The 26,635-nt window shown below is 45.0% G+C and overlaps 1 protein-coding gene across 1 annotated transcript in view; it reads right to left on the bottom strand.

Annotated features, from left to right (window-relative positions):
• Window positions 1-2,181: 2,181 nt before the first annotated feature.
• The window catches only part of LOC134947600 (polycystin-1-like protein 3), a 105,878-nt gene continuing 81,424 nt past the window's right edge, over window positions 2,182-26,635 (bottom strand). The window contains exons 2-8 of the mRNA XM_063935610.1: window positions 8,636-8,704; window positions 8,348-8,560; window positions 6,318-6,386; window positions 6,030-6,242; window positions 4,002-4,070; window positions 3,714-3,926; window positions 2,182-2,925 (exon numbers count right to left, since the gene is read on the bottom strand). Coding sequence (XP_063791680.1) covers window positions 2,633-2,925; window positions 3,714-3,926; window positions 4,002-4,070; window positions 6,030-6,242; window positions 6,318-6,386; window positions 8,348-8,560; window positions 8,636-8,681 — 1,116 coding nt within the window. The 5' untranslated portion in view covers window positions 8,682-8,704 and the 3' untranslated portion in view covers window positions 2,182-2,632. The remainder of the gene's footprint in view (window positions 2,926-3,713; window positions 3,927-4,001; window positions 4,071-6,029; window positions 6,243-6,317; window positions 6,387-8,347; window positions 8,561-8,635; window positions 8,705-26,635) is intronic.

Below are 26,635 nucleotides of genomic sequence, written 5' to 3'. Positions count from 1 at the left end.
TTCAAAAAGTTGCAGTAAAATACATCTGATAAAATTCCAGATCAAACTCCCTCCAAATCGACACAAACATGAATATTAGTAAATATACCCCCAGATGTCATAAGGTTTTGCTGACTGATCTGCGTCACCACCAGTGGGTCTCTTAGGAAAAAAAAATTTTTCCTGGCAGCAGCAGTTGCAGAGAAACTGAAGAAGCTGTTGCCATGTCACGTGACACTTGAGCTGATAAATTGTCCATCAAATCTTTGCATCTCTTCAGATTTGTGTCCATCAGAAAGAAAGACACAGGGGGGGTATATTTACTAATCTCCCGATTTTGACCGTTTTTGACCGATTTGGTGTTTTTTCTTTAAAGTGTCATCTAGGGAATTTACTAAACTCAAATCTCGACAGTGAAGAGGGCATTCATATTTTTTTAGAAGTTAAAGTTAAAAAATACGAATGAATATACACCATCGGTCAAACGCTGCTGTTTAGGTATAGAACTCGGTAATTTACTATGCATTCGGATTTGAAATCTCTACCGTGAAAGTGCATTTTCAGCCGTAAAAAAAGCGAATTGTAAAAAAAGGCAAGAAAAAAAAGACCTGCTTTTGAGAAGCGTGTTTACATGTGTTTCCAATTCTACATTAATCACACCTGCATAAATAAACCAGGGCCAGGAAACTGAACATGGTCAGCAGGTTGTCCAGGTTCCGCGGAGGCTGCGCAGGGCTCGTTTTTTTAGGGGGCATTTAAACTTAAATGCATTGGCTGATGACCAGCTCATACAGATGTTCTGGCTACATACAAACATCATTTTCTGACTGTATGACCTTGTCAAACTGGACCTAGACCATGAGACAGCACGCTCTCGCTCTGTCTCAGGCCTGGACAAACTCCTGGCTGTGTTGCTCTTTATAGCTACTGGCAGCTTTCACGCTGTGACTGGCGATGTAATTGCTATCTCACAGCCCACCTTTTCGAAATTTTTAAATCAGGTGAGTTAACACATACATACTCCTCTATGTCTAAGTTGTGCTTCTGTTATGTAATATAACACAGTTTTGTATTTTTAACAGGTCATGACACTCACCTTATATTTTGTGATGTCCACTCAGGTTTTGGATGCTTTGTATCCACACATAGATGCCTCTATCTGCTTCCCTACCCAGGAGTCGCAGTGGCATGCAGTCAGGGTATCTTTCTATGAGCTTGCTGGAATGCCCAATGTGCTGGGAGCCATAGATTGCACACATGTTTAGCTGAGACCACCTAGGGGCAGCCAATACATTTATACCAATAGACATCTGGCCCACTCAACTACTGTCCAGGTGGTTTGTGTTGCAAATCTAAAACTTATGAGTGTTGTTGCGGGTTACCCTGGCGGCTGCCATGACTCCTTCATCCTCAGTCAGTCATCCCTCTTTGACCAATTTGAGAGCGGACAAATGCCTGATGGATGGCTGCAGGGTATGTTCCAAATTTGTAGTGTGTATGTGTGTTAACCTCAACATCGTCATTCTGTTTCTTAATATTTACCTAAACCACATGTCCTAATGTTGGCTATATCTGTCTTTCAGGTGATGTGTGATATGGGTGCTTATCTTGGCTTCTTACTCCATTGTCCCAACCTCATTCCCCTGCTGAACACAATTACAATAATGCACATAAGTCCACGCGGAATGTGATAGAAAGCTGTTTTGGTGTGCTGAAATCTATGTTTCGGTGTCTGGATAAGTCTGCATGACTTTTGTTGTATAGTCCCTCAAAGGTGACTAGGATTGTGTTCTGCTGCTGTTTTCTTCATAACATGTGTTTGTGTCAACATTTGCCGCATGTTGGGGAGGAGGAGGATGATGATGTTGGTGATGAAGTAAACAGTCAGCAAGTAGAGGAGATAGAAACATCTTGCGATAGTGTGAGTACAGATTTAGGGAGGCTGGTAAGCCAATAACTGATTATGCGTCATTTTACCGGTAAGTCTTAATTTATCTAACTCAGCATTGGCTAACCTCAAACCTAAAATATATGGAGTTATGAATTATGTTTGTGATGCGTTTTTGTTTGATATTAGGCATGTTGTTTACAATTAGTCAATAATATTTTCATATTACACTGTCAGTCAATAACAAATTAAACATTACATATATCGCATTTCAGTAATTTATTATATTAAACACTATAATTATGTTGGCCACAATTCTATAAACGTTATTTATATTTGACAACACTTTTTGTTTTTTTGCTGGCTTGCTCATTTCCTTGTTGTTTTTTTGGTGGCTGCAGAGGATTCTGTTGGCACATTGGGCCGTGTTCTGCTTGATCGTCTAACTGGGGAGGTAACTGGAGTCTGGCTAGGTGTGGTTGTCCCTGAGCTTGAGCCTTGTTGCTGGGCTGCCAACAAATTTATGTTTTGGCTCAGGTTGTTGAGGCTTGCTGTCAGTTGTGTTGTTGAGGCTGTGATGTTGGCGATTATTCTGGACAGGCTTTCTGTGATTAGCTGATTGTTCTGAATTAATTGAATGAGGTCTTGTTGATGGCGGTTTTATTCGTCCATGATGCGTTGACAGCTTCCTATAAGTTGGCTGTTGTCTGCTCTCATTTGCTCCATGGTATTGGCCACTCTGCCAAGTTGTACAATCAGTCTGCCTCAGTTTCTACTCAGTCTAGGTAGATGATGTGGCAGACTGGCAAGATATTGGCTGTGTTTTTGCAGACAGGCATAGTGTTGGGCCTGTTGTGTGGCCCAACTGGACCAAAAGTCTTGTCCCATTTCTGGCTGGGGTGGTGTTGGGCTCAATTGTTGGGTGGGGGTTGTTTGGGGTGGTGGAGTAATGTCAGCCGGCGTGGTTGGCTGGTTCGGAACAACTGCTTGCAGGTGTAGTGTGAAAGTTTGCTGCAAGTCAGTTTCCTGCTGGGTATCCTGGGGCATGATGTCTGGATCTTTATGGGGTTAAAGACAGCCACAATTTAGTTACTGTTGGGCTTCTGGTTTGATTGTGCTTTACGTCAACATGCATTACTTCTTAATATGCATGTAGAAAATTATAAATAGAGTGTGCCCTAAACTTATAATTATATTGGACATTATAGTAAAAACATGTGGCTTCTTTGGTTCCCTACTCATTACAACAATCTTTAAGGTAAATGTTGGACTATGAGCTTTACTCAATTGCCAAACATGTAGAACTGTAAAAATGCAACATTCCACCCTTGACATATTATGTTTAAAGCTTCCTTTTGCCAAACAAACAGAATGCATTAAATGTGTACAACAATACACTCATACATTGTTAAAGGCTGTCAGTCTTTCCCAGTAAACATTTTCAATTATAGTGAAAAAACATATGCTTAAAAATATGGTTGGCAGAAGTGGGCACACCTATTTTGCGCATTTTGTTAATTTGAGATGTGTACCACGAAATAATGCTAACCATGGGGTCAAATTACTAAGATTGAATTTGGATTTAAGATGGGATGTTGTCCATAGCAACCAATAACATTGCAGGGATTATGTTCGAGAAGGTGCTGTATTAATGTTACGGAGAATAGGTTTGGTTGCTATGGCCAACATCACATCTTAAAATGAAGTCCCATCTTAGTAACGTTACCCACATGTGTTTGCTGGTGTGGATTAGTACAAGGATGAGAGTGTGCTTTTTGGCTTTTTTTTGTGTGCAAAAACACTGTGTAAAATGCATTTTTTTTTAGAAAAATTAGGGTTTACTCACCAGACAGCTGAGGGGATTGTGGTTCATCGCTTTGTGGACTGGCCAAAATGACTTCTGGTGGCTGAGCCAACACAGTGGAGATGCGCCGTTGTGGTGGTGAGGATGCGGGTGTAGTTACCGCCTCAAGACGCCGTCTCTTACTACCCATCTTCTGGAGACTGGCAGACCGCTGCGAATGTCGTCTTAGTGGAGTGCGGTGCAATGATGAAGTTCCTATGGGATGCTATAAACATTATAATTCTGTCTTTCTATGTGTTTTCAGAATATGTGTACCCACAAAAATATTACCTGTATCGCCAGCATCCGCATCTCTTGCCAGTGTGGTTTGTGTCATGGCTGTGCTGGCTCTCTTTCGTACTGTTGAAATATGAAATTAGACCTTATGATCATTATATTGTGAATAGATATTTACTCAAAAACCTTATTGTGATGTGGACATATGAAGAACATTATGAAAATTAAACTAAACTTTGCTTATGCTTTTCTGGCTGACTTCATTGGGTGTGTATACTTTAATCATGAACCAATTACAACAACCAATCCATACCCTAAGGTGCAGAATTAACAATATTATACAACTACAAAACCAACTGTGGATGTTTAACACAACAAGAATATTAGTCTGTTAGAAAAAAAAATCTTTGTGACAAAAATAACTCACAACAACCAAATATATTATTTAAAATAATAATAATAATTATGCGGCAATAATCACATCTTGAACACAAAGGCCTATCCACAACAACATACATTAACCATAAATACATTAAAAAAATGGATTAAACATTCATGAAAACACATGAGTCACACTTCATTTAAAGGCACACCCAAAAATTCCAAAAACAAACAAACAAAAAAAAATTAGATGCAGCATCAATGAACTGGGCTTATACAGCAGCACCACTGGAATGGGCTTATACGGCAGCACCACTGGACTGGACTTATATGGCAGCTCCACCGGACATACTTATACAGAAGCACCACTGGACTTTTATGGCAGCACCACTGGACAGCACTTTTATGGCAGTACCCCTGGACTTATACCAAATTACCCCTGGATTTATACAGCAGCACCACTGGATTTATACAGCAGCACCACTGGACTGGACTTATATGGCAGCATTACTGAACTGGACTTATATGTCAGTACCCCAGGACTAATACGGCAGTACCGCTGGACTTATATGGCAGTATACCTGGACTTATATGGCAGCACCACTGCACTGGACTTATGTGGCAGAACCTCTGAACTTATACAGAAGTACAGCTGGACTTATACGTCAGCACCACTGGACTGGACTTATACGGCAGCACCACTGAACTGGATTTATATGGCATCAGCACAGGACTGAAGTTATATGGCAGTACCCCCGGATTAAAACAGCAGTACCGCTGTACTTATTCAGCAGCACTGCTGAACTTACACGGCAGCACCACTAGACTGGTCTTATACTGCTGCACCACTGGACTGGACTCATATGGCAGCACCTTTGGACTGGACTTATACTGCAGTACCACTGGACTGGACTTATATGGCAGCACCACTGGACTTATATGGCAGCACTACTGGACTAGACTCATAAGGCAGTACCCCATGATATATATGTCAGTAACCCTGGACTAATACGGCAGCACCACTGGACTTATATGGCAGCACCACTAGACTTGACTTATATAGCAGCACCACTGGACTGGACTTTTACAGCAGCAACACTGAACATACAATACAGCAGCAATTGAGTGGACTTATATGACAGCACCACTGGACTTATATGGCAGCACCACTAGACTAGACTTATACTGTAGTAACCCTATATTTATATGGCAGCACCACTGGCCTTATATGGCAACACCACTGGACTGAACTTATTCTGAAGTATTCCTGGACTTATACGGCAGTACTCCTGGACTTATATGGCAGCAACACTGGACTGAACTTATACAGCAGTACCCCTGTACTTCTATGGCAGTACAACTGGACTGAACTTATATGACAGTACCACTGGACTTATAGGGCACCACCACTGGACTGGACTTATAAGGCTGTACCCCTGGACTTATATTGCAGGACCACTGTACTTAAATGGCAGTACCCCTGGACTTATACGGCAGCACCCATTGACTGTACGGTAATACCACTGGACTTAAATGGCCAACATCACATCTTAAAATGAAGTCCCATCTTAGTAACGTTACCCACATGTGTTTGCTGGTGTGGATTAGTACAAGGATGAGAGTGTGCTTTTTGGCTTTTTTTGTGTGTGCAAAAACACTGTGTAAAATGCATTTTTTTTAGAAAAATTAGGGTTTACTCACCAGACAGCTGAGGGGATTGTGGTTCATCGCTTTGTGGACTGGCCAAAATTACTTCTGGTGGCTGAGCCAACACAGTGGAGATGCGCCGTTGTGGTGGTGAGGATGCGGGTGTAGTTACCGCCTCAAGACGCCGTCTCTTACTACCCATCTTCTGGAGACTGGCAGACTGCTGCGAATGTCGTCTTAGTGGAGTGCGGTGCGATGATGAAGTTCCTATGGGATGCTATAAACATTATAATTCTGTCTTTCTATGTGTTTTCAGAATATGTGTACCCACAAAAATATTACCTGTATCGCCAGCATCCGCATCTCTTGCCAGTGTGGTTTGTGTCATGGCTGTGCTGGCTCTCTTTCGTACTGTTGAAATATGAAATTAGACCTTATGATCATTATATTGTGAATAGATATTTACTCAAAAACCTTATTGTGATGTGGACATATGAAGAACATTATGAAAATTAAACTAAACTTTGCTTATGCTTTTCTGGCTGACTTCATTGGGTGTGTATACTTTAATCATGAACCAATTACAACAACCAATCCATACCCTAAGGTGCAGAATTAACAATATTATACAACTACAAAACCAACTGTGGATGTTTAACACAACAAGAATATTAGTCTGTTAGAAAAAAAAATCTTTGTGACAAAAATAACTCACAACAACCAAATATATTATTTAAAAAAATAATAATAATTATGCGGCAATAATCACATCTTGAACACAAAGGCCTATCCACAACAACATACATTAACCATAAATACATTAAAAAAAATGGATTAAACATTCATGAAAACACATGAGTCACACTTCATTTAAAGGCACACCCAAAAATTCCAAAAACAAACAAACAAAAAAAAAATTAGATGCAGCATCAATGAACTGGGCTTATACAGCAGCACCACTGGAATGGGCTTATACGGCAGCACCACTGGACTGGACTTATATGGCAGCTCCACCGGACATACTTATACAGAAGCACCACTGGACTTTTATGGCAGCACCACTGGACAGCACTTTTATGGCAGTACCCCTGGACTTATACCAAATTACCCCTGGATTTATACAGCAGCACCACTGGATTTATACAGCAGCACCACTGGACTGGACTTATATGGCAGCATTACTGAACTGGACTTATATGTCAGTACCCCAGGACTAATACGGCAGTACCGCTGGACTTATATGGCAGTATACCTGGACTTATATGGCAGCACCACTGCACTGGACTTATGTGGCAGAACCTCTGAACTTATACAGAAGTACAGCTGGACTTATACGTCAGCACCACTGGACTGGACTTATACGGCAGCACCACTGAACTGGATTTATATGGCATCAGCACAGGACTGAAGTTATATGGCAGTACCCCCGGATTAAAACAGCAGTACCGCTGTACTTATTCAGCAGCACTGCTGAACTTACACGGCAGCACCACTAGACTGGTCTTATACTGCTGCACCACTGGACTGGACTCATATGGCAGCACCTTTGGACTGGACTTATACTGCAGTACCACTGGACTGGACTTATATGGCAGCACCACTGGACTTATATGGCAGCACTACTGGACTAGACTCATAAGGCAGTACCCCATGATATATATGTCAGTAACCCTGGACTAATACGGCAGCACCACTGGACTTATATGGCAGCACCACTAGACTTGACTTATATAGCAGCACCACTGGACTGGACTTTTACAGCAGCAACACTGAACATACAATACAGCAGCAATTGAGTGGACTTATATGACAGCACCACTGGACTTATATGGCAGCACCACTAGACTAGACTTATACTGTAGTAACCCTATATTTATATGGCAGCACCACTGGCCTTATATGGCAACACCACTGGACTGAACTTATTCTGAAGTATTCCTGGACTTATACGGCAGTACTCCTGGACTTATATGGCAGCAACACTGGACTGAACTTATACAGCAGTACCCCTGTACTTCTATGGCAGTACAACTGGACTGAACTTATATGACAGTACCACTGGACTTATAGGGCACCACCACTGGACTGGACTTATAAGGCTGTACCCCTGGACTTATATTGCAGGACCACTGTACTTAAATGGCAGTACCCCTGGACTTATACGGCAGCACCCATTGACTGTACGGTAATACCACTGGACTTAAATGGCCAACATCACATCTTAAAATGAAGTCCCATCTTAGTAACGTTACCCACATGTGTTTGCTGGTGTGGATTAGTACAAGGATGAGAGTGTGCTTTTTGGCTTTTTTTGTGTGTGCAAAAACACTGTGTAAAATGCATTTTTTTTAGAAAAATTAGGGTTTACTCACCAGACAGCTGAGGGGATTGTGGTTCATCGCTTTGTGGACTGGCCAAAATGACTTCTGGTGGCTGAGCCAACACAGTGGAGATGCGCCGTTGTGGTGGTGAGGATGCGGGTGTAGTTACCGCCTCAAGACGCCGTCTCTTACTACCCATCTTCTGGAGACTGGCAGACTGCTGCGAATGTCGTCTTAGTGGAGTGCGGTGCGATGATGAAGTTCCTATGGGATGCTATAAACATTATAATTCTGTCTTTCTATGTGTTTTCAGAATATGTGTACCTACAAAAATATTACCTGTATCGCCAGCATCCGCATCTCTTGCCAGTGTGGTTTGTGTCATGGCTGTGCTGGCTCTCTTTCATACTGTTGAAATATGAAATTAGACCTTATGATCATTATATTGTGAATAGATATTTACTCAAAAACCTTATTGTGATGTGGACATATGAAGAACATTATGAAAATTAAACTAAACTTTGCTTATGCTTTTCTGGCTGACTTCATTGGGTGTGTATACTTTAATCATGAACCAATTACAACAACCAATCCATACCCTAAGGTGCAGAATTAACAATATTATACAACTACAAAACCAACTGTGGATGTTTAACACAACAAGAATATTAGTCTGTTAGAAAAAAAAATCTTTGTGACAAAAATAACTCACAACAACCAAATATATTATTTAAAAAAATAATAATAATTATGCGGCAATAATCACATCTTGAACACAAAGGCCTATCCACAACAACATACATTAACCATAAATACATTAAAAAAAATGGATTAAACATTCATGAAAACACATGAGTCACACTTCATTTAAAGGCACACCCAAAAATTCCAAAAACAAACAAACAAAAAAAAATTAGATGCAGCATCAATGAACTGGGCTTATACAGCAGCACCACTGGAATGGGCTTATACGGCAGCACCACTGGACTGGACTTATATGGCAGCTCCACCGGACATACTTATACAGAAGCACCACTGGACTTTTATGGCAGCACCACTGGACAGCACTTTTATGGCAGTACCCCTGGACTTATACCAAATTACCCCTGGATTTATACAGCAGCACCACTGGATTTATACAGCAGCACCACTGGACTGGATTTATATGGCAGCATTACTGAACTGGACTTATATGTCAGTACCCCAGGACTAATACGGCAGTACCGCTGGACTTATATGGCAGTATACCTGGACTTATATGGCAGCACCACTGCACTGGACTTATGTGGCAGAACCTCTGAACTTATACAGAAGTACAGCTGGACTTATACGTCAGCACCACTGGACTGGACATATACGGCAGCACCACTGAACTGGATTTATATGGCATCAGCACAGGACTAAAGTTATATGGCAGTACCCCCGGATTAAAACAGCAGTACCGCTGTACTTATTCAGCAGCACTGCTGAACTTACACGGCAGCACCACTAGACTGGTCTTATACTGCTGCACCACTGGACTGGACTCATATGGCAGCACCTTTGGACTGGACTTATACTGCAGTACCACTGGACTGGACTTATATGGCAGCACCACTGGATTTATATGGCTGCACTACTGGACTAGACTCATAAGGCAGTACCCCATGATATATATGTCAGTAACCCTGGACTTATACGGCAGCACCACTGGACTTATATGGCAGCACCACTAGACTTGACTTATATAGCAGCACCACTGGACTGGACTTTTACAGCAGCAACACTGAACATACAATACAGCAGCAATTGAGTGGATTTATATGACAGCACCACTGGACTTATATGGCAGCACTACTAGACTAGACTTATACTGTAGTAACCCTATATTTATATGGCAGCACCACTGGCCTTATATGGCAACACCACTGGACTGGACTTATTCTGAAGTATTCCTGGACTTATACGGCAGTACTCCTGGACTTATATGGCAGCAACACTGGACTGAACTTATACAGCAGTACCCCTGTACTTCTATGGCAGTACAACTGGACTGGACTTATATGACAGTACCACTGGACTTATAGAGCACCACCACTGGACTGGACTTATAAGGCTGTACCCCTGGACTTATATTGCAGGACCACTGTACTTAAATGGCAGTACCCCTGGACTTATACGGCAGCACCCATTGACTGTACGGTAATACCACTGGACTTAAACGGCAGCACCACTGTACTTATATGGCAGCACTACTGTACTGTACTTATACGGCAGAACTTCTGGACTAATGCGGCAGTACCCCTGGAATTATATGGCAGCACCACTGGACTGGACTTATATGGCAGTACCACTGTACTTACACGGCAGCACCACTGAACAGTAGTTATATGGCAGTACCCCATGACTTATACGGCATCAACACTGGACTTATATGGCAGCACCACTGGATTGGTTTTATACCTCAGTACCCCAGGACTTATATGGCAGCACCACTGGATTTATATGGCAGCACCACTGGACTGGACTTATACTGGAGCACCACTGGTTATTTATGACAGCACCACTGGACTGGATACATACAGCAGCACCACTGGACTTATATGGCATCACCACTGAATAGTACTTATATGGCAGTATCCCTGGACTTATACAGCAGCACCACAAGGCTAGACTTATATGGCAGTACCCCTGTACCTCTACAGCAGCAACACTGGACTGGACATATACAGCAAATCTAAAGGACTTATATAGAATTACCCCTGTAATTATATAACAGCACCACTGGAGTGGACTTATATGGCAGCACAACTGGACTTATACAGCAGCAACACTTACTGTACTTGATGGCAGTACCTCTGGACCTATATGGCAGCACCCCTAGAGTGGACTTATATGGCAGTACCGCTGGAATAATATGGCAGCACCCCTGGACATATATGACAGCACCACTTGATTGGACTTATGTGGCAGCTCCACCAGACTTATACGGCTGCAGCTCCAGACTGGATTTATACGGCACCACTGAAATGCACTTATACGGCAGTACCCCTGGACATATACGGCAGAACCATTAGACTGGACTTATACGGCAGCTCTACTGGACTTATACGGCAGCACCACTGTAAAGGACTTATATGGCAGCACCACTGGGTTGGTTTTATACCTCAGCACCCCTGGACTTATATGCAGCACCACTGGATTGGTTTTATAGCTCAGTACCACTGGACTTATATGGCAGTACCACTGGACTTATATTGCAGCACCACTGGACTGGACCTATACGGAAGCACAACTGGATTTATATGACTGCACCACTGGACTGTACACATACAGCAGCACCACTGGACTTATATGGCAGTACCACTGAACAGTACTTATATGGCAGTATCCCTGGACTTATACGGCAGCACCACAAGACTAGTCTTATATGGCAGTACCCCTGTACTTCTATGGCAGCACCACTGGACTGGACTTATACAGCAGATCTACTGGATTTATATGGAAGTAACCCTGGATTTAAACAACAGCAATACCGGAATGGATTTATACGGCAGCACCACTGGTCTTATGCAGCAGCACCACTTACTGGAATTTACGGCAGCACCCCTGGACTGGACTTATATGGCAGTACTGCTTGAAAAATATGGCAGCACTCCAGACATATATGACAGCACCACTGGACTAGCATTATATGGCAGCACCACTGGATTGGACTTATATGGCAGCACCACTGGACTTATATGGCTGCTACACCGGACTGGATTTATACAGCAGCACCACTGAAATGCACTTATATGGCAGTACCCCTGGACTTATATAGCAGCACCATTAGACTGGACTTATACGGCAGCTCCACTGGACTTATACGGCAGCACCACTGGACAGGACTTACATGGCAGTACTGCTGGACAAATACGGTAGTACAGCCAGTATTATACGGCAGCACTACTGGACTGGACATATATGTCAGAACCCCTGGACTTATATATCAGTACCCCTGGAATTATATGGCAGCACCAATGGTCTGGACTTATACGGCAGCACCACTGGACTTATACGGCAGCACCACTGAAATCTACTTATACAGCAGTACCCCTGGACTTATACGGCAGCACCATTAAACTGGACTTATACGGCAGCTCCACTGGACAGGACTTATACGGCAGCACCACCGGACTGGACTTATATGGCAGTACCGCAGGACAAATACAGCAGTACTGCCGAACTTATACGGCAGCACTACTGGACTGGACTTATATGGCAGCACCACTGTACTTATACGGCAGCACCACTGGACTGGACTTATATGTCAGAACCCCTGAACTTATACGGCAGCACGACTGGACTTAATAGGCAGTACTGCTGGAATAATACGGCAGCACCTCTGGCAGCAATACTGAACTGGAATTCTAAGGCAGCAACACTGGATTGGACTTATACGGCAGCACCACTGGACTAATATGGCAGCCCCACTAGACTGAATTTATATGGCAGCACCACTTGAATTATACAGTAGCACCACTGGACTGGACTTATACGGTAGTACCCCTGGACTTATACAGCACCACCGGACTGGACTTATACTGCAGTACCCCTGGACTTAAATGGCAGTACCCCATGTCTTTTACAGCAGCACCATTGGACTTATACAGCAGCACCACTGTACTGGACTTATATGCCAGCACCACTGTATATTGGACTTACAAAGCAGTACCACTGGACTTGACTTATATGGCAGCACCACTGTACTGGACTTATACAGCAGTACCCCTGTACTTCTATGGCAGTACAACTGGACTGGACTTATATGACAGTACCATGGACTTATAGAGCACCACCACTGGACTGGACTTATAAGGCTGTACCCCTGGACTTATATTGCAGGACCACTGTACTTAAATGGCAGTACCCCTGGACTTATACGGCAGCACCCATTGACTGTACGGTAATACCACTGGACTTAAATGGCAGCACCACTGTACTTATATGGCAGCACTACTGTACTGTACTTATACGGCAGAACTTCTGGACTAATGCGGCAGTACCCCTGGAATTATATGGCAGCACCACTGCACTGGACTTATATGGCAGTACCACTGAACAGTAGTTATATGGCAGTACCCCATGACTTATACGGCATCAACACTGGACTTATATGGCAGCACCACTGGATTGGTTTTATACCTCAGTACCCCAGGACTTATATGGCAGCACCACTGGATTTATATGGCAGCACCACTGGACTGGACTTATACTGGAGCACCACTGGTTATTTATGACTGCACCACTGGACTGGATACATACAGCAGCACCACTGGACTTATATGGCATCACCACTGAATAGTACTTATATGGCAGTATCCCTGGACTTATACAGCAGCACCACAAGGCTAGACTTATATGGCAGTACCCCTGTACCTCTACAGCAGCAACACTGGACTGGACATATACAGCAAATCTAATGGACTTATATAGAATTACCCCTGTAATTATATAACAGCACCACTGGAGTGGACTTATATGGCAGCACAACTGGACTTATACAGCAGCAACACTTACTGGACTTGATGGCACTACCTCTGGACTTATATGGCAGCACCCCTAGAGTGGACTTATATGGCAGTACCGCTGGAATAATATGGCAGCACCCCTGGACATATATGACAGCACCACTTGATTGGACTTATGTGGCAGCACCACCAGACTTATACGGCTGCAGCTCCAGACTGGATTTATACGGCACCACTGAAATGCACTTATACGGCAGTACCCCTTGACATATACGGCAGAACCATTAGACTGGACTTATACGGTAGCTCCACTGGACTTATACGGCAGCACCACTGTAAAGGACTTATATGGCAGCACCACTGGGTTGGTTTTATACCTCAGTACCCCTGGACTTATATGCAGCACCACTGGATTGGTTTTATAGCTCAGTACCCCTGGACTTATATGGCAGGTCCACTGGACTTATATGGCAGCACCACTGGACTGGACCTATACGGAAGCACAACTGGATTTATATGACTGCACCACTGGACTGTAAACATACAGCAGCACCACTGGACTTATATGGCAGTACCACTGAACAGTACTTATATGGCAGTATCCCTGGACTTATACGGCAGCACCACAAGACTAGTCTTATATGGCAGTACCCCTGTACTTCTATGGCAGCACCACTGGACTGGACTTATACAGCAGATCTACTGGATTTATATGGAAGTACCCCTGGATTTAAACAACAGCAATACCGGAATGGATTTATACGGCAGCACCACTGGTCTTATGCAGCAGCACCACTTACTGGAATTTACGGCAGCACCCCTGGACTGGACTTATATGGCAGTACTGCTTGAAAAATATGGCAGCACCCCAGACATATATGACAGCACCACTGGACTAGCATTATATGGCAGCACCACTGGATTGGACTTATATGGCAGCACCACTGGACTTATATGGCTGCTACACCGGACTGGATTTATACAGCAGCACCACTGAAATGCACTTATATGGCAGTACCCCTGGACTTATATAGCAGCACCATTAGACTGGACTTATACGGCAGCTCCACTGGACTTATACGGCAGCACCACTGGACAGGACTTACATGGCAGTACTGGTGGACAAATACGGTAGTACAGCCAGAATTATACGGCAGCACTACTGGACTGGACATATATGTCAGAACCCCTGGACTTATATGGCAGTACCCCTGGAATTATATGGCAGCACCAATGGTCTGGACTTATACGGCAGCACCACTGGACTTATACGGCAGCACCACTGAAATCCACTTATACAGCAGTACTCCTGGACTTATACGGCAGCACCATTAAACTGGACTTATACGGCAGCTCCACTGGACAGGACTTATATGGCAGCACCACCGGACTGGACTTATATGGCAGTACCGCTGGACAAATACAGCAGTACTGCCGAACTTATACGGCAGCACTACTGGACTGGACTTATATGGCAGCACCACTGTACTTATACGGCAGCACCACTGGACTGGACTTATATGTCAGAACCCCTGAACTTATACGGCAGCACGACTGGACTTAAAAGGCAGTACTGCTGGAATAAAACGGCAGCACCTCTGAACATATATGGCAGCAATACTGAACTGGAATTATAAGGCAGCAACATTGGACTGGACTTATACGGCAGCACCACTGGACTTATATGGCAGCACCACTAGACTGAATTTATATGGCAGCACCACTTGAATTATACAGTAGCACCACTGGACTGGACTTATACGGTAGTACCCCTGGACTTATACAGCACCACCGGACTGGACTTATACTGCAGTACCCCTGGACTTAAATGGCATGTACCCCATGTCTTTTACAGCAGCACCACTGGACTTATACAGCAGCACCACTGTACTGGACTTATATGCCAGCACCACTGTATATTGGACTTATAAAGCAGTACCACTGGACTGGACTTATATGGCAGCACCACTGTACTGGACTTATACAGCAGTACCCCTGTACTTCTATGGCAGTACAACTGGACTGGACTTATATGACAGTACCACTGGACTTATAGAGCACCAGCACTGGACTGGACTTATAAGGCTGTACCCTTGGACTAATATTGCAGGACCACTGTACTTAAATGGCAGTACCCCTGGACTTATACGGCAGCACCCATTGACTGTACGGTAATACCACTGGACTTAAACGGCAGCACCACTGTACTTATATGGCAGCACTACTGTACTGTACTTATACGGCAGAACTTCTGGACTAATGCGGCAGTACCCCTGGAATTATATGGCAGCACCACTGGACTGGACTTATATGGCAGTACCACTATACTTACACGGCAGCACCACTGAACAGTAGTTATATGGCAGTACCCCATGACTTATACGACAGCACCACTGGATTTATATGGCAGCACCACTGGACTGGACTTATACTGGAGCTCCACTGGTTATTTATGACTGCACCACTGGACTGGATACATACAGCAGCACCACTGGACTTATATGGCATCACCACTGAATAGTACTTATATGGCAGTATCCCTGGACTTATACAGCAGCACCACAAGGCTAGACTTATATGGCAGTACCCCTGTACCTCTACAGCAGCAACACTGGACTGGACATATACAGCAAATCTAATAAACTTATATAGAATTACCCCTGTAATTATATAACAGCACCACTGGAGTGGACTTATATGGCAGCACAACTGGACTTATACAGCAGCAACACTTACTGGACTTGACGGCAGTACCTCAGGACTTATATGGCAGCACCCCTAGAGTGGACTTATATGGCAGTACCGCTGGAATAATATGGCAGCACCCCTGGACATATATGACAGCACCACTTGATTGGACTTATGTGGCAGCACCACCAGACTTATATGGCTGCAGCTCCAGACTGGATTTATACGGCACCACTGAAATGCACTTATACGGCAGTACCCCTGGACATATACGGCAGAACCATTAGACTGGACTTATACGGCAGCTCCACTGGACTAATACGGCAGCACCACTGTAAAGGACTTATATGGCAGCACCATTGGGTTGGTTTTATACCTCAGTACCCCTGGACTTATATGCAGCACCTCTGGATTGGTTTTATAGCTCAGTACCCCTGGACTTATATGGCAGTACCACTGGACTTATATGGCAGCACCACTGGACTGGACCTATACGGAAGCACAACTGGATTTATATGACTGCACCACTGGACTGTACACATACAGCAGCACCACTGGACTTACATGGCAGTACCTCTGAACAGTACTTATATGGCAGTATCCCTGGACTTATACGGCAGCACCACAAGACTAGTCTTATATGGCAGTACCCCTGTACTTCTATGGCAGCACCACTGGACTGGACTTATACAGCAGATTCACTGGATTTATATGGAAGTACCCCTGGATTTAAACAACAGCAATACCGGAATGAATTTATACGGCAGCACCACTGGTCTTATGCAGCAGCACCACTTACTGGAATTGACGGCAGCACCCCTGGAATGGACTTATATGGCAGTACTGCTTTAAAAATATGGCAGCACCCCAGACATATATGACAGCACCACTGGACTAGCATTATATGACAGCACCACTGGATTGGACTTATATGGCAGCACCACTGGACTTATATGGTTGCTACACCGGACTGGATTTATACAGCAGCACCACTGAAATGCACTTATATGGCAGTACCCCTGGACTTATATAGCAGCACCATTAGACTGGACTTATACGGCAGCACCACTGTACTTATACGGCAGCACCACTGGACTGGACTTATATGTCAGAACCCCTGAACTTATACGGCAGCACGACTGGACTTAAAAGGCAGTACTACTGGAATAATACGGCAGCACCTCTGGACATATATGGCAGCAATACTGGACTGGAATTATAAGGCAGCAACACTGGACTGGACTTATACGGCAGCACCACTGGACTTATATGGCAGCACCACTAGACTGAATTTATATGGCAGCACCACTTGCATTATACAGTAGCACCACTGGACTGGACTTATACGGTAGTACCCCTGGACTTATACAGCACCACCGGACTGGACTTATACTGCAGTACCCCTGGACTTAAATGGCAGTACCCCATGTCTTTTACAGCAGCACCACTGGACTTATACAGCAGCACCACTGTACTGGACTTATATTCCAGCACCACTCTATATTGGACTTATAAAGCAGTACCACTGGACTGAACTTATATGGCAGCACCACTGTACTAGACTTATACAGCAGTACCCCTGTACTTCTATGGCAGTACAACTGGACTGGACATATATGACAGTACCACTGGACATATAGAGCACCACCACTGGACTGGACTTATAAGGCTGTACCCCTGGACTTATATTGCAGGACCACTGTACTTAAATGGCAGTACCCCTGGACTTATACGGAAGCACCCATTGACTGTACGGTAATACCGCTGGACTTAAACGGCAGCACCACTGTACTTATATGGCAGCACTACTGTACTGTACTTATACGGCAGAACTCCTGGACTAATGCGGCAGTACCCCTGGAATTATATGGCAGCACCACTGGACTGGACTTATATGGCAGTACCACTGTACTTACACGGCAGCACCACTGAACAGTGGTTATAAGGCAGTACCCCATGACTTATACGGCATCAACACTGGACTTATATGGCAGCACCACTGGATTGGTTTTATACCTCAGTACCCCAGGACTTATATGGCAGCACCACTGGATTTATATGGCAGCACCACTGGACTGGACTTATACTGGAGCACCACTGGTTATTTATGACTGCACCACTGGACTGGATACCTACAGCAGCACCACTGGACTTATATGGCATCACCACTGAATAGTACTTATATGGCAGTATCCCTGGACTTATACAGCAGCACCACAAGGCTAGACTTATAAGGCAGTACCCCTGTACCTCTACAGCAGCAACACTGGACTGGACATATATAGCAAATCTAATGGACTTATATAGAATTACCCCTGTAATTATATAACAGCACCACTGGAGTGGACTTATATGGCAGCACAACTGGACTTATACAGCAGTAACACTTACTGGACTTGACGGCAGTACCTCAGGACTTATATGGCAGCACCCCTAGAGTGGACTTATATGGCAGTACTGCTGGAATAATATGGCAGCACCCCTGGACATATATGACAGCACCACTTGATTGGACTATGTGGCAGCACCACCAGACTTATACGGCTGCAGCTCCAGACTGGATTTATACGGCACAACTGAAATGCACTTACACGGCAGTACCCCTGGACATATACGGCAGAACCATTATACTGGACTTATACGGCAGCTCCACTGTACAGGACTTATATGGCAGCACCACTGTGTTGGTTTTATACCTCAGTACCCCTGGACTTATATGGCAGTACCACTGGACTTATATGGCAGCACCACTGGACTGCACCTATACGGAAGCACAACTGTATTTATATGACTGCACCACTGGACTGTACACATACAGCAGCACCACTGGACTTATATGGCAGTACCACTGAACAGTACTTATATGGTAGTATCCCTGGACTTAAACAGCAGCACCACAAGACTAGACTTATATGGCAGTACCCCTGTACTTCTACTGTAGCAGCACTGGACAATACTTAGACAGCAGATCCACTGGACTTATAAGGAAGTACCCCTGGAATTATACAACAGCACTACTGGTATGGATTTATACGGCAGCACCACTGGTCTTATACAGCAGCACCACTTACAGGACTTGATGGCAGCACCCATGGACTGGACTTATATGGCAGTACCGCTTGAATAATATGGCAGCACCCTGGACTAATACGACAGCACCACTGGAACTGGACTAGCATTATATGGCAGAACCACTGGATTGGACTTATATGGCAGCATCACCAAAATTATATGGCTGCTACACCGGATTGGATTTATACAGCAGCACCACAGAAATGCACTTATACGGAGTACTCCTTGACTTATATGGCAGCACCATTAGACTGGACTTATACGGCAGCTCCACTGGACTTATACGGCAGCACCACTGGACAGGACTTATACGGCAGCACCACCGGACTATACTTATATGGCAGTACCGCAGGACAAATACGGCAGTACTGCCGGACTTATATGGCAGCACTACTGGACTGGACTTATACGTCAGAACCCCATAGACTTATATGGCAGTATCCCTGGAATTATATGGCAGCACCAATGGTCTGGACTTATGCGGCAGCACCACTGGACTTATACGGCAGCACCACTCGAAAGGACTAATACGGCAGCACCACTGAAATCCACTTATACGGCAATACCCATGGACTTATACGGCAGCACCATTAAACTGGACTTATACGGCAGCTCCACTGGACATATATGGCAACACCACTGGACAGGACTTATACGGCAGCACCACCGGACTATACTTATATGGCAGTACCGCAGGACAAATACGGCAGTACTGCCGGACTTATATGGCAGCACTACTGGACTGGACTTATATGTCAGAACCCCATGGACTTATATGGCAGTATCCCTGGAATTATATGGCAACACCAATGGTCTGGACTTATGCGGCAGCACCACTGGACTTATACGGCAGCACCACTCGAAAGTACTTATACGGCAGCACCACTGAAATCCACTTATACGGCAATACCCATGGACTTATACGGCAGCACCATTAAACTGGACTTATACGGCAGCTCCACTGGACATATATGGCAGCACCACTGGACAGGACTTATATGGCAGCACCACCGGACTGGACTTATATGGCAGTACCGCTGGACAAATACAGCAGTACTGCCGGACTTATACGGCAGCACTACTGGACTGGACTAATACGGCAGCACCACTGTACTTATATGGCAGCACCACTGGACTGGACTTATACGTCAGAACCCCTGGACTTATACGGCTGCACGACTGGACTTATAAGGCAGTACCGCTGGAATATGACAGCACCTCTGGACATATATGGCAGCAATACTGAAATGGAATTATAAGGCAGCACCACTGGACTGGACTTTACGGCAGCACCACTGGACTTATATGGCAGCACCACTAGACTGAATTTATATGACAGCACCACATGAATTATACAGCAGCACCACTGGACTGGACTTATACGGTAGTACACCTAGAATTATACAGCACCACTAGACTGGACTTATACTGCAGTGCCCCTGGACTTAAATGGCAGTACCCTATGTCTTTTACAGCAGCACCACTGTACTGGACTTATATGCCAGCACCACTGTATATTGGACTTATAAAGCAGTACCACTGGACTGGACTTATATGGCAGTACCACTGGACTGGACTTATATGGCAGTACCCCTGTACTTCTATGGCAGTACAACTGGAATGGACTTATATGACAGCACCGTTGTACTTATACAGCACAATCACTGGACTGGACTTATAAGGCTGTACCCCTGGACTTATATGGCAGGACCGCTGGACTTAAATGGCAGCACCACTGGACTTATATGGCAGCACCACAAGACACAACTTATATGGCAGTACCCCTGTACCTCTACAGCAGCACCACTGGACTGGACTTATACAGCAGATCCACTGGACTTATATGAAAGTACCCTGGAATTATAAAACAGCACCACTGGAGTGGACTTATATGGCAGCACCACTGGACTGGACTTATATAGCAGATCCACTGGACTTATATGGATGTACCCTGGAATTATACAACAGCACCACTGGAGTGAACTTATATGGCAGCACCACTGGACTTATATGGCAGGATCTCTGGATTTCATGGCAGCACCCCTGGACTGGACTTATATGGAAGTACCGCTGGAATAATATGGCAGCACCCCTGGACATATATACGACAGCACCACTGGACAAGCATTATATGGCAGCACCACTTGATTGGACTTATATGGCAGCACCACCAGACTGGATTTATACGGCACCACTGAAATGCACTTATATGGCAGTACCCCTGGACATATACGGCAGCACCATTAGACTAGACTTATACAGCAGCACCACTGAAAAGAACTTATACAGCAGCACCACTGAAATGCACTTATATGGCAGTACCCCTGGACTTATACGGCAGCACCATTAAACTGGACTTAAACGGCACTCCACTGGACTTATACGGCAGCACCACTGGACAGTACTTATACGGCAGCACCATTGGACTGGATTTATATGGTAGTACCGCTGGACAAATATGGCAGTACTGCCAGACTGATATGGCAGCACCACTGGTCGGGACTTATACGGCAGCACCAATGGACTGGACTTATACGGCAGTACCTCTAGACTTATACGACAGCACGACTGGACTTATAAGGCAGTACCACTGGAATAAGACGGCAGCACCTCTGGACATATATGGATGCAATACTGAACTGGAATTATAAAGCAGCACCACTGGACTGGACTTATATGGCAGCACCACAGGACTTATATGGCAGCACCACTAGACCGAATTTATTGTAGTACCACTTAAATTATATGGCAGCACCACTGGACTGGACTTATACAGCAGTACCCCTGTACTTCTACGGCAGTACAATTAAAGTGGACTTTTATGACAGCACCACTGGACTTATACAGCACCACCACTGGACTGGACTTATAACGCTGTACCCCTGGACTTATATGGCAGAACTGCTGGACTTAAATGGCAGAACCCCTGGGCTTATATGTCAGCAGCCCTTGACTGGACATATACGGAGGTACTGCTGGACTTATATGACAGCACCACTGTACTTATATGGCAGCACCACTGTACTTGACTTGTACGGCAGAAACTCTGGACTTATGCGGCAGTACCTCTGGAATTACACGGCAGCACCACTGGACTATGCGGCAGTAGCCCTGGAATTATACGGCAGCACCACTGGACTGGACTTATATGACAGCACCACTGGATTGGTTTTATACCTCAGTACCCCTGGACTTATATGGCAGAACCACTGGATTTATATGGCAGCACCACTGGACTGGACTTCTACGGTAGCACCACTGGATTTATATGAATGCACCACTGGCCTGTACACATACAGTACGGCAGCATCACTGAACATTACTTATATGGCAGTATCCCTGAACTTATACGGCAGCACCACTAGACTAGACTTTTATGGCAGTACCCCTGTACTTCCACGGCAGCCCCACTGGACTGGACTTATACAGCAGATCCACTGGACTTATATGGAAGTACCCATGGAATTATACAACAGCAATACTGGAATTGATTTATACGGCAGCACCACTGGTCTTACACAACAGCACCACTTACTGGACTTGACGGCAGCACCCCTGGACTGGACTTATATGGAAGTACCGCTTGAATAATATGGCAACACCGAGAACATATATGACAGCACCACTGGACTAGCATTATTTGGCAGCACCACTGGATTGGACTTATATGGCAGCACCACTGGACTTATACGGCTGCTACACCAGACTGGATTTATATGGCAGCACCACTGAAATGCATTTATATGGCAGTACCCCTGGACTTTTACGGCAGCAACATTAGACTGGACTTATACGGCAGCTCCACTGGATTTATACGGCAGCACCACTGAACAGGACTTATACAACAGCACCACCAGACTGGACTTACATGGCAGTACCGCTGGACAAATACGTCAGTACTGCCGGACTTATATGGCAGTACTACTGGACTGGACTTATACGTCAGAACCCCATGGACTTATATGGCAGTATCCCTGGAATTACATGGCAGCACCAATAGTCTGGACTTATACGGCAGCACCACTGGAAAGGACTTATACAGCAGCACCACTGAAATCCACTTATACGGCAGTACCCATGGACTTATATGGCAGCACCATTAAACTGGACTTATATGGCAGCTCCACTGGACTTATACGGCAGCACCACTGGACAGGACTTATACGGCAGCACCACCGGACTGGACATATATGGCAATACCGCTGGACAAATACAGCAGTACTGCCGGACTTATATGGCAGCACTACTGGACTGTACTTATACGGCAGCACCACTGTACTTATACGGCAGCACCACTGGACTGGACTTATATGTCAGAACCCATGGACCTATACGGCAGCATCACTGGACTTATAAGGCAGTACCGCTGGAATAATATGGCAGCACCTCTGGACATATATGGCAGCAATACTGAACTGGAATTATAAGGCAGCACCACTGGACTGGAGTTTACTGCAGCACCACTAGACCGAATTTATATGGCAGCACCACTTGAATTATATGGTAGCACCACTGGACTGGACTTATATGGAAGTACACCTGTACTTATACAGCACCACCAGACTGGACTTATACTGCAGTGCCCCTGGACTTAAATGGCAGTACCCCAGGCCTTTTACAGCAGCACCACTGGACTTATACAGCAGCACCACTGTACTGGACTTATATGCCAGCACCACTGTATATTGGACTTATACAGCAGTACCACCAGACTGGACTTATATGGCAGCACCACTGTACTGTACTTATACAGCAGTACCCCTGTACAACTATGGCAGTACAACTGGACTGGACTTATATGCCAGCACCAGTGGACTTATAGAGCACCACCCCTGGACTGGATTTCTAAGGCTGTACCCCTGGGTTTATATGACAGGACCGCTGGACTTAAATGGCAGTACCCCTGGACTTATATGGCAGCACCCCTTGACTGTACTTATATGGTAATACCGCTGGACTTAAACGGCAGCGCCACTGTACTTATATGGCAGCACTACTGTACTGGACATTTACGGCAGAAAACCTGGACTTATGCGGCAGTACCCCTGGAATTATACGGCAGCACCACTGGACTGGACTTATATGGCAGCTCCACTGGACTTATACGGCAGCACCACTGAACAGTAGTTATATAGCAGTACCCCTGGACTTATACGGCAGCAACACTGGACTTATATGTCATCACCACTGGATTGGTTTTATACCTCAGTACCCCTGGATTTATATGGCAGCACCACTGGATTTATATGGCAACACCACTGGACTGGACATATACTGGAGCACCACTGTTTCTTTATGAATGCACCACTGGACTGGACACGTACGGCAGCACCACTGGACTTATATGGCAGCACCACTGAATGGTACTTATATGGCAGTATCCCTGGACTTATATGACAGCACCACAAACAAGACTTATATGGCAATACCCCTGTAACTCTACAGTAGCACCACTGGACTGGACTTATACAGCAGATCCACTGGACTTATATGGAAGTACCCCTGGAATTATACAACAGCACCAGTGGAATGGACTTATATGGCAGCAGCACTGGACTTAAACAGCAGTACCACTTACTGGACTTGATGGCAGCACCCCTGGACTGGACTTTTATGGCAGTACCACTTGAATAATATGGCAGCATCCTGGACATATATGACAGCACCACTGGACTAGCATTATATGGCAGCACCACTGGATTGGACTTATATGGAAACTCCACCGGACTGGATTTATACGGCAGCACCACTGTAATGCATTTATACAGCAGTACCCCTGGACTAATATGGCAGCACCATTAAACTGGACCTTTTCGGCAGCTCTATTGGACTTATATGGCAGCACCACTGAAATCCACTTATACGGCAGTACCCCTGGACTTATAAGGCAGCACCATTAAACTGGACTTATATGACAGCTCCACTGGACTTATACAGCAGCACCACTGGACAGGACTTATACGGCAGCACCACCGGACTGGACTTATATGGCGGTACCACTGGACAAATACGACAGTACTGCCAGACTTATATGGCAGCACTACAGGACTGGACTTATACAGCAGCACCACTATACTTATACGGCAGCACCACTGGACTAGACTTATACGTCAAAACCCCTAAACTTATATGGCAGTACACCTGGAATTATATGGCAGCACCACTGGTCTGGACTTATACATCAGCACCACTGGACTTATACAGCAGCACCACTGGACTGGACTTATACGGCAGTACCTCTGGACTTATACGGCAGCACAACTGGACTTATATGGCAGTACCGCTGGAATAATACGGCAGCACCTCTGGACATATATGGCAGCACCACTGAACTGGACTTATACGGCAGCACCACTGGACTTATATGGTAGCACAACTAGTCCGAATTTATATAGCAGCACCACTGGACTGGACTTATATGGTAGTACCCCTGGACTTATACAGCACTACCGGACTAGACTTATACTGCAGTATCCCTGGACTTAAATGTCAGTACCCAATGTGTTTTACTGCAACATCACTGGACTTATACAGCAGCACCACTGTACTGGACTTATATGGCAGCACCACTGTATTGTACTTATAAAGCAGTACCACTGAACTGGACTTATACAGCAATACCCCTGTACTTCTATGGCAGTACAACTGGACTGGACTTATATGACAGCACCACTGGACTTATACAACACCATCACTGGACTGGACTTATAAGGCTGTACCCCTGTACTTATATGGCAGGACCGCTGGACTTACATGGCAGTACCCCTGGACTTATACAGCAGCACCACTGGACTGGACCTATATGGTAGTACCGCTGGACAATTACGGCAGTAGTGCCGGACTTATATGGCAGCACTACTGGACTAGACTTATATGGCAGCACCACTGTACTTATACAGAAACACCACTGGACTGGACTTATACAGCAGCACCACTGGACTGGAATTATAAAGCAGTACCACTGGACTTATATGGCAGTACCACTGGTCTGGACTTATTCGGCAGCACCACTGGATTTATACAGCAGCACCACTGGACTGAACTTATACTGCAGTGCCTCTGGACTTATACGGCAGCACCACTGGAC

The sequence above is a fragment of the Pseudophryne corroboree genome, chromosome 8 (assembly GCF_028390025.1).
Source record: "Pseudophryne corroboree isolate aPseCor3 chromosome 8, aPseCor3.hap2, whole genome shotgun sequence".
Taxonomy (NCBI): Eukaryota; Metazoa; Chordata; class Amphibia; order Anura; family Myobatrachidae; genus Pseudophryne; species Pseudophryne corroboree.
The sequence above is the reverse complement of the archived record's forward strand: the minus strand, read 5'-3'. Positions and strand labels throughout refer to the sequence as shown.